This window comes from Sinocyclocheilus grahami, unplaced genomic scaffold, assembly GCF_001515645.1.
Source record: "Sinocyclocheilus grahami isolate Dianchi unplaced genomic scaffold, SAMN03320097.WGS_v1.1 scaffold353.1, whole genome shotgun sequence".
Lineage (NCBI taxonomy): Eukaryota > Metazoa > Chordata > Actinopteri > Cypriniformes > Cyprinidae > Sinocyclocheilus > Sinocyclocheilus grahami.
In genome coordinates, this window is record NW_015505532.1 from 760947 (window position 1) to 771595 (window position 10649).

Here is a 10649-nt window from a genome sequence, read left to right on the forward strand (position 1 = left end):
AAACTACTTTGTTTGGCCTTCCAAAAGAGGACACGACTAGAAATCAGTGGTTAAGTTGTATTTACAACACTGTTCCAGAACAGTTCAACCCAAATATTCAGATGTGTGCAGCACATTTTATGGAGGACTGTTTCCTGATCCTGGGAGAGTAGACTACAATGCCGGCTGTTCCGACTCACAGACTGTAAGTACATTTTCATAATTTAAAGGATTTGCCACTGATGATTCAAATGCAAGTTTGGGGCAGTGTAGAGTAGCGCTTGTTGTTTGTCATTTCTCCGATCACAAATGCAGACATGGTTTTATGTTTACACGGCGCGTCATTATAATCCGTAAATATGTCCCCACTGGATGCAACAAATGCCTTATTTATAATGGGTTTTAATGTTTTTGTCTTGTCACTCCGGCCGGGACACGCCATCACAGTATGGTGAGGGGCGTAACATTTCCGTCACACGCTTGAGGTATTCGGCCAATCACAACGCACTAGATAGCTGGCCAATCAGAGCAGACCTCGCTTTTCAGACCGATGAGCTTTGTAAAAATCGACGTGTTTCAGAAAGGCGGGGCATAGAGGAGGAACAATAATGTACAGTATGTGGAAAATACACCAAATACATCATATGACCCCTTTAACTAAAAAAATGAAAAATCTGTCTTTACTCATCACCATCTTGTACTTACAAAGCCATATGACTGACTTTCCACTGTGAAACACAAAAGATATTCTGAAGAATGCTCACTCTACTCTTTTTTTTTTTTTTTTTTTTTTTATAGGCAAAGCATACCATAAAAGTAGTACATAATACGTGTGAGCTACATTATACATTTTCTGAAGTCATACAATAGGTTTATGTGAGAAACAGACTCAAATTTTAAAAGAACACGTTATAAACTAAAGTTACATAAATGCTTTTTTTTTGCTTTAAACTGACCTATGTTGTGGTAGGACTGAAACCGTACCCAGTGGAGCAATGGCTGATGGGATATGTGGAGCTCCTCCTGTTGGTGTGTGTAGTCATAAATTAGTTAGAGGTAGTCATAAATTAGTTGTTAGTGACTCAGTGCTTGAGTTTCTTCTGGAGGCCCATGAGTTTGAAGGTGGCGGCAGTGATCTTCTCATACACCACGAACATGAGGGCGGCCGTCAGCACAGTCTGGAGCAGCTTCGCCTCTAGACCTTTATACAAACCCAAGAGCCCATGTCTCCTGGACACAGGACACAAGCTCCATCAAAACAATTCAGCCATGTTTGATGGATAGAAACTACAACGACACTGCAGACATCAGACATGGCCAGAATCCAATAAATGGAAGATATGAAAATACTATACTATTTTGTGGTGGTGGGGGGGCATTCTACATTACTATTATACAAATTAAACCACTTAAATCTTGAGATTTGAATTTTCAGATCAGATAAATATTTGACAGGATAATTAAATGTATGTTTGTAAAGATTAACTAAGCACTAGACGATGACAAAAGACATCTAAACTTGAAAACAAGCCTATTATTTTAATAAAGGGCAGTCACAGTTGCTGTAGTCATATTAGACTATACATATTCAATATCACTCACTATTAATCAATGAATAATACTGGTTGATAACATGATAACAGAGATATTTTAGTAGATACTGTTGAGATACTGGTATAGCTATTAAAGGGGTCTCCGTATGCCAAATTCACGTTTACATGTTGTTTGAACTTAAATGTGTGTTGGCAGTGTGTGTACACAACCACCCTAAAATGATACAAATCCACCCAGTGCTTTTTTTTAAATCAGTCCGCCTCCTAATGGCGCTTTTTCACTACGTGGTACGACTCGGCTCAGTACGGTATGACACGGCACGGCTCGGTTTGCGTTTCCACTGCAGTTCAGTACCGCTTTAGAGTGGGTGGGATTATTCACATGTCGTTATAGTTGCGCCGCCTCTACTGCCGCGACTCCTGAAAAACTTTTTCATTCCGCGTCGCCCCATCAAGCTCTCCCTGGATCCGCTCCTCTGCTATCAACGAGAGGAACGTCAGTACTTCCTCAACAGACAACGAAACAGCCACTTTTTGGTTGTTAAAAAGGTGTGCTTGTTCAAAACAGTTGCGTTCGATCTTTCGCTGGCTGTTCCGATTTAAATCTAGCGGTTCTGTTGTGTTTGTGTGCAAGTTCAGTGACTATTCTCTCCGGCCAATCCATGATCAGCAGAGTTTACACGTCACGTTTTGGTAACGGCACGGTTCACTTGGAACCCCAACCGAGGTGGTACTAAAAAAAGTACCAGGTACTGTACCCAGTGGAAAACCCCCCAAAAGTGAACCGTACCGAGCCGTCCCATGCAGTGGAAAAGCGCCCTAAGCGATCGAGGTGTTCTGTTGTTGGATGTAATAATGAACATAGCAGTCGTCATTTACTCCCGACATCTGAGCCACTGAAGACACAGTGGATTACATTGTTTCTGAAGGGAATGCGCCGATCCCGATCTACATAAATGCGTCTATGTTCGCGCGAATCATTCGTGATCCAGCTTCACCTACAGAAGAAGTGAGTATAAGTTTTTTTTTTAAATTAATCTTTGCAAATCGCCTTTCCTAAAATGTGCTAATTAGCAAGTTTCACCATGAATGCGGCTAAAGTAAACAGTCCCTCAGAGAGCAGCTCGGAAGAGAGGGGCGGGGTCAGCAGAGCTCATTAACATTTAAAGGAAAATGCTACAAAACGGCTTGCTGTGAACAGAGCTGTTTTTGACAGGGTAAAAATGTTGTTGTTTTACACTACCATTGAAAAATTTTAACCAAACTATGTTAACAGACTTTTCATTAAGACCCTAAAGAATCATATCATATCAACTTGTGGAAAATGGGCATCTGATGACCCCTTTAATAGTTTGAATTAGTTTCTATTTTTAGACATTTTTTGCAATTTTTCACTTTACATATAGCTACAGTTTTTATTCATTTTTAATATATATATTTATATATATCTTTTTTTTTTATTCAGTTTAAATTTTTTGAGTTTACATTAAGCTGAAATGAGAAATATTTTCTTTGGGAACTAGCAATATATATATATGTATAATTTTATTTCAGTTTATTTTAAGTAACAAAAATGTTTGTTAACTTGTTGTTGCATTTTAGCTATAATCACTGGTTGATAACCAGTATTACTGAAAGTGAGAATTAAACTACAGTCACTGAGGTGGACTTACTTGATCCGGTCCATTAGCAAAGAAACTACATTCTTCAGGCTGCCCACTAGACCCCCTTTACCGTCTGATTTATACTGGCCAAACTGTAGAGGAAGCAATGAGAAATATTCACTGTCTATCAGCATCAAGTGTATTATCTAATGCAATGGTTTACTGTGATCATATTGATGGTATTACCCTCAGAATGGCCTGAACCGTTTGCAGAGGATACGTTGCAGATGTTGCGATGGCTTTAGCGATGGCACCGATGAGAAAGATCTCAAATGATGATATCTGCCCATAAAGATGACACATTTTAGTTATTCCACAAAAGAATCATGCCAATTTTCTTTGTCCCTCACCTTCTTGCCTCCATGTCCTGCTCTTCGTTTCATGGCCTCGTAGAACATGAACTGCACGGCGGGGTTGAACACCAGCACGAGAGACGGCAACGTCCCGTTCCACAGCGTTCCCACTCCCTCATTGGCTATTATCTGGGAGAAGGCATCTTTGAGAGGAAAACAACAAGATGATTTGATGTACTGCCGACAACACATGCCTATTATTTTTATTAAAGTGCAGTCACAGTTGCTGTAGTTTGGCAAATTCTGATGCATCTCAATCGGAATCCAGGATTAGGAATTTCATGCGAGCGCAAAATTTGGGAGGACGATCTTTCAGCGGTATGCGCTCTGCCTCAACCGCTGTTGATTTGAAATGTGCTTTACCACTAAATGATTAGACTTGAACGTTGGTTTGGAGTTTATACCTCGTGAGATAAATGAGTGTGTGAGCGGTTCTGACCAAATATGCCCTTATAGTGGGTCTGATGGAGATCTTCGTTCCTGAACTTTGCCCCCTGAAGCTTCAGTCGCGTGTTCACCACCCACATAGGGGTCGTCAGGAGCACATTGACAGCTCCTAAATTAAATGAAACAAGAAGAAATGAGTGGACTTTATCATGCTTACAGGTGAAGTAATACTTTTCAATGTTGCAATGAAAGTAACAATAAAACAGGGTTATTTTCATTTGCTAAAACAATTTTTGTTAATTGAAATAAAGCTGAACAAAACATACATCTACTGTATAGATGAAGTACGTTTAAGATGCAACACTTAAAACTTCAGTTATTTGCAATCATTTCAAGTTTTTGTTTAAGTTGAAGCACTAAAATTACTAACTGGAAATAAAAACCAAACAGAACTAAAATTTAAACTAGATACAAAATAAATGTAATAGTGCTGGGCAACGATTAATCGCGAATAATCGCATCCCAAATAAAAGTTTTTGTTTACATAATATATGTATGTGTACTATATTTATTATGCATATATAAATACCCATGTATATACATATATATATATTTCAGAAAAATCTGTTATGTTTATATATTAAATATATTTATATATATTATATAAATATATACATGTAAATATTTTCAAACTATATACTGAATGTGTGTGTCTTTATATATACATAATAAATATACACAGTACACACACACATATATTACGCAAACAAAAACTTTTATTTTGGATGCGATTAATCGCGATTAATCGTTTGGCAGCACTAAAATTTTACCTAAATAGTAACATCACATCAAAGTTACAAAAATATTAACAAACTAAACGAGAAAGTTTTAAAAATAAAATCCAATTCAAAATATTATTAAAAACTATATAATAAAGTAACAACCTAGAAATAACCAAGACCATCTTAGTAATAACGGGGAAAAACTGCATGCAGCATGGTAGCAAGAGGAGGGTTCAAACTTTCTCTACCTGATATGAAGCCCATGAGCAAATCTGTGCTAGGCTTGGAGCGGTCCGAGACCATGACCCTCTTCAGTGTGTTGAATGTGTAGAAGTACACAAAGTTAGAGCAGCACAGGCTAGAAATGACAGGAAACCAGCCACGATACAGAGACAATCTGAAACACAGTCAAACGGCATCATGAAATCGATTTCATTATCTGCATTTCTTTTTTTCAAACCCGATTCCAAGCACATTCATGGGTGGTTAAAAATGACATATATGTGCAGTAGTGCCTACAGATGTTCACTTATTTTCACTTACACACTGTTTTAACAATAAATAAGTGACTGGTTTTGCACCCAGCATATACACTGATGTTTGAAATGTCCCTCTCAGGATTGTCCTGATGTGTCGTGCACTCTGAACTCAGTAACTCACATGCCCTCCTCCTTCGCTATCTCAGCCAGAATGATGGGGGTGGACTGAGACTTACGGTTTTCATCCACTGAAACACATCACAAATGTGAAATTGACTTTACCATGTGTTCTCCTGCAGTGTGTTATGCCCAGTGTTGGGGAAAGTTACTTTTAAAAGTAATGCATTACAATATTGCGTTACTCCATAAAAAAGTAACTAATTACGGTACTTAGTTACTTTTTATGGAAAGTAATGCGTCACGTTACTTTTGCGCTACTTTTAAAATCTGGACAGGGCTTGATTGTTTGTTTTTAAAATAAAAAAGTTATATTTTTGGCAAATATAAAAGCCTTTTCACACCAGACGTGAAATGAATGCACCTCAGGCTGAAGGGAAAGTACATTTACGTCCGTACAGTAGAATGCAGAAGAAGACATTTCAACACACTTCAGCAATAAAAAAAGACACAAATGTTCGTCTAGAGTAATTTGTGCTTATTAGTACGCTTGAACTGGATCATCGAAGGTCAGAAGCAAAGACATTGGTTAATAGAATGGGATTAAATACATAAAGGATATTTGTGTTGTTTAACATTTAATTATTGCAGGTTTGCGTCATATTCTGAGTTGCATTATTTTTATTCATTTTGAGGAATACTGAACCTGTGTTGTATTTTTTTAAATGAATTAATGCATATTCATATTTATTTTAGAACTACAGTAACATCTTCTGATTTCTCTCAACATGGGGACAGGAGAGCTGTCAATCAATAAATGTAAAAAAAAAAGTAACTTGCGTTACTTATTTGAAAAAGTAACTCAGATATTCTCTTGCATCCCAAATAAAAGTTTTTGTTTACATAATATATGTATGTGTACTATATTTATTATGCATATATAAATACCCATGTATATACATATATATATATTTCAGAAAAATCTGTTATGTTTATATATTAAATATATTTATATATATTATATAAATATATACATGTAAATATTTTCAAACTATATACTGAATGTGTGTGTCTTTATATATACATAATAAATATACACAGCACACACACATATATTACGCAAACAAAAACTTTTATTTTGGATGCGATTAATCGCGATTAATCGTTTGGCAGCACTAAAATTTTACCTAAATAGTAACATCACATCAAAGTTACAAAAATATTAACAAACTAAACGAGAAAGTTTTAAAAATAAAATCCAATTCAAAATATTATTAAAAACTATATAATAAAGTAACAACCTAGAAATAACCAAGACCATCTTAGTAATAACGGGGAAAAACTGCATGCAGCATGGTAGCAAGAGGAGGGTTCAAACTTTCTCTACCTGATATGAAGCCCATGAGCAAATCTGTGCTAGGCTTGGAGCGGTCCGAGACCATGACCCTCTTCAGTGTGTTGAATGTGTAGAAGTACACAAAGTTAGAGCAGCACAGGCTAGAAATGACAGGAAACCAGCCACGATACAGAGACAATCTGAAACACAGTCAAACGGCATCATGAAATCGATTTCATTATCTGCATTTCTTTTTTTCAAACCCGATTCCAAGCACATTCATGGGTGGTTAAAAATGACATATATGTGCAGTAGTGCCTACAGATGTTCACTTATTTTCACTTACACACTGTTTTAACAATAAATAAGTGACTGGTTTTGCACCCAGCATATACACTGATGTTTGAAATGTCCCTCTCAGGATTGTCCTGATGTGTCGTGCACTCTGAACTCAGTAACTCACATGCCCTCCTCCTTCGCTATCTCAGCCAGAATGATGGGGGTGGACTGAGACTTACGGTTTTCATCCACTGAAACACATCACAAATGTGAAATTGACTTTACCATGTGTTCTCCTGCAGTGTGTTATGCCCAGTGTTGGGGAAAGTTACTTTTAAAAGTAATGCATTACAATATTGCGTTACTCCATAAAAAAGTAACTAATTACGGTACTTAGTTACTTTTTATGGAAAGTAATGCGTCACGTTACTTTTGCGCTACTTTTAAAATCTGGACAGGGCTTGATTGTTTGTTTTTAAAATAAAAAAGTTATATTTTTGGCAAATATAAAAGCCTTTTCACACCAGACGTGAAATGAATGCACCTCAGGCTGAAGGGAAAGTACATTTACGTCCGTACAGTAGAATGCAGAAGAAGACATTTCAACACACTTCAGCAATAAAAAAAGACACAAATGTTCGTCTAGAGTAATTTGTGCTTATTAGTACGCTTGAACTGGATCATCGAAGGTCAGAAGCAAAGACATTGGTTAATAGAATGGGATTAAATACATAAAGCATATTTGTGTTGTTTAACATTTAATTATTGCAGGTTTGCGTCATATTCTGAGTTGCATTATTTTTATTCATTTTGAGGAATACTGAACCTGTGTTGTATTTTTTTAGATGAATTAATGCATATTCATATTTATTTTAGAACTACAGTAACATCTTCTGATTTCTCTCAGCATGGGGACAGGAGAGCTGTCAATCAATAAATTGAAAAAAAAAAAGTAACTTGCGTTACTTATTTGAAAAAGTAACTCCGATATTCTCTTGTAAATTTAAAAGTAATGCGTTACTTTACTAGTTACTTGAAAAAAGTAATCTGATTACGTAACTCGCGTTACTTGTAATGTATTTACCCCCAACACTGGTTATGCCTCATCTATAACCATGGCCTATGACCTTATATTAACTGACAGACTACATGCACTATTTATACTTAACCCTGTAAAGCCTGACATATGAAATAATAGCCATGGAACAGTTTGTAGTTAATTAAACGTTTGAAAGAATAGCATGACTAGAATGTGTGCATTCACTAATAAAAACGACCATGACATTGTTTATTGTTTATTATTTAATATCTTTTCTATTTTTTTCTATTTAAAAATGGAACCATGATTACTACACACTATACCAGTAAATATCACATAGAAACTGTCCAGTACAATCCCAAATAAATCCATAATCACTCTATTATAACCTAACTCACCCTGCAGTCTGATCCTGGCTGTGTCCAGAGGGAAAAACACTGTCATTGCTGTAACACTGCCCTTCAAGGCAATAAAACACAGTTTAACAAGCATCCCTGATTCAGAATAGCATTACATTAACGGGAAACCATTATTTTGCTCACCATTGCACCTGCCACAGCGTGCACCAGTGTTTCATATGACAGCAGGCGGACCGAGCTGCTGCTCTCTGACATCTCTCTTTCTCTCTCGCTTTAGTTTAAAAACCAGATTGCTGTGTCTTTACTTCACACAAATTAGCTGCCAGTCAGAACGATTGATTCCCGGTCTGATTCATATTCATTACGTGCGACAACAGAATAAAAACTTCCGTATTCAAAACAGGATGGTTCTTTGTGCTGCTGATATTCTCGATGCTGCTGCTCTTTAGCGCCTCTAGCGGCCCGGATGTCGCACAGCCCATCGGTTTGGACATTCACTTCTGTACGTAGGCTATATAATTAATTCCTGTGATGTACAGTAAAGCTGAATTTTCAGCATCATTACTTCAGTCTTCAGTGTCACATCCAACATAAATCATTCATATATGCTGATTTGCTCAAGAAACATTTCTTATCTGAAAGCAGATTAAATAATGCATGTCTCTAGCGTGGAACCTAGTGTTTATATTTTTCATAATGCTGCAATATATGCATGGACCATGTATGGCTTATGCATGCTCGTGCTCATGAGCATGTACGGCTTATGACCGTCTATGGCGCTTCCCAAAAGTGTTTACTGAAATCAAATATGAACATTTTTGGACAATCGGATGTCTTGTTAAAATCGTGGGAGCATATAGTGGCTGAAAAATGAGAACTGACTTTTATAACTTAACAGACTGATTGCTAAAATGCATAGATATACATGTGACAGCGCACACACACATTTAAAGTGCATTACTGAATATAAATGATGAGTAAATCAATTATCGCATATTTTTATTATATCAAAAGTGGCGATTTCTTATTTATTATTCAATATATTGTAAAATATTAACACAATATATGTGACCCTGGACCATAAAACCAGTCATAAGGGTCAATCTGAAAGATGAATAAATAAGCTTTCCATTGATGTATGGTTTGTTATGATAGAACAATATTTGGCCGAGATACAATTATTTAAAAAATCTGGAATCTGAGGGTGCAAAAAATAAAAAATATATATCAAAATATTGAGAAAATCGCCTTTAAAGTTGTCCAAATGAAGTCAAGTGCAATGCATATTACTAATAAAAATTAAGTTTTGATATATTTAAAGCTAGGAAAATTACAAAATATCTTCATGGAACATGATCTTTACTGAATAGCTCTAAAATTAATAATTTCGACCCACACAATGTATTGTTGGCTATTGCAACAAATATACCCCAGCGACTTAAGACTGGTTTTGTGCTCCAGGGTCACATGTTATTCTGTATATTTTCAATATACATCAATTGCAATCATTTAATATGTTGATTATAATTTTCGTGTTAGGGTATACACCTATGACCACTTCCGTGTTGCTCTGGCATGAAAAATTGCAATTTGCACAAAAAAAAACAAAAACAAAAAAAATGAATAAGACATGGTAGTGCATAGTACGGAAGTTCTAAGCAGCCATGCATTATTATTTTTTCCCTTTTTGTTTTCTCGTTATAACGACTTAATTTTCTGATGATCTCGACATGAGTTGTTTTCTTGTTATCTCGACATAACGGGAGTTGTTTTCTTGTTATAACGACGTAATTTTCTCATCTCGACATAACGAGTTGTTATCTCGTTATAACGACTTAATTTTCTAGTTTTCTCGACATGAGTTGTTTTCTTGTTATAACGACTTAATTTTCTTTCTGATTTTCCTTTGGAGGGGCCCCTCTGCTTTTTTCCTTTCTCACTTTTTTCCTTTCTCCTTTTCTTTTTTCTGGGATTCTGCCATTTTGTCAGACTTGTAGAGGGAGTCATTGGTGGGCTAACTTCTTAACGCAGTGGGTCAATTTTACTCGATAATTTTCTCGTTATATCGACATAACGAGAGTTGTTTTCTCGTTATAACGACTTAATTTTCTCGTTTTCTCGACATAACGAGTTGTTTTCTTGTTATAATGACTTAATTTTCTCATTATCTCGACATAACGAGTTGTTATCTCGTTATAACGACTTAATTTTCTCATTATCTCGACATAACGAGTTGTTATCTCGTTATAACGACTTAATTTTCTTGTTATCTCGACATAACGGGAGTTGTTTTCTCGTTATAACGACTTAATTTTCTCGTTT

At 36.1% G+C, this 10649-nt stretch overlaps 1 protein-coding gene across 1 annotated transcript; it reads right to left on the reverse strand.

The window, feature by feature from the left end:
- Positions 1-924: 924 nt before the first annotated feature.
- On the reverse strand, positions 925-8760 carry slc25a17l (solute carrier family 25 member 17-like). Its single transcript, XM_016229507.1, has 9 exons — positions 8511-8760; positions 8367-8427; positions 7114-7180; positions 6702-6850; positions 3989-4105; positions 3547-3692; positions 3383-3478; positions 3206-3288; positions 925-1209 (listed from the first exon to the last, which is right to left on the reverse strand). Exons 1-9 carry the CDS (start codon positions 8580-8582, stop codon positions 1062-1064), a joined length of 939 nt encoding a protein of 312 aa, XP_016084993.1. The 5' UTR covers positions 8583-8760; the 3' UTR covers positions 925-1061.
- Positions 8761-10649: the final 1889 nt, after the last annotated feature.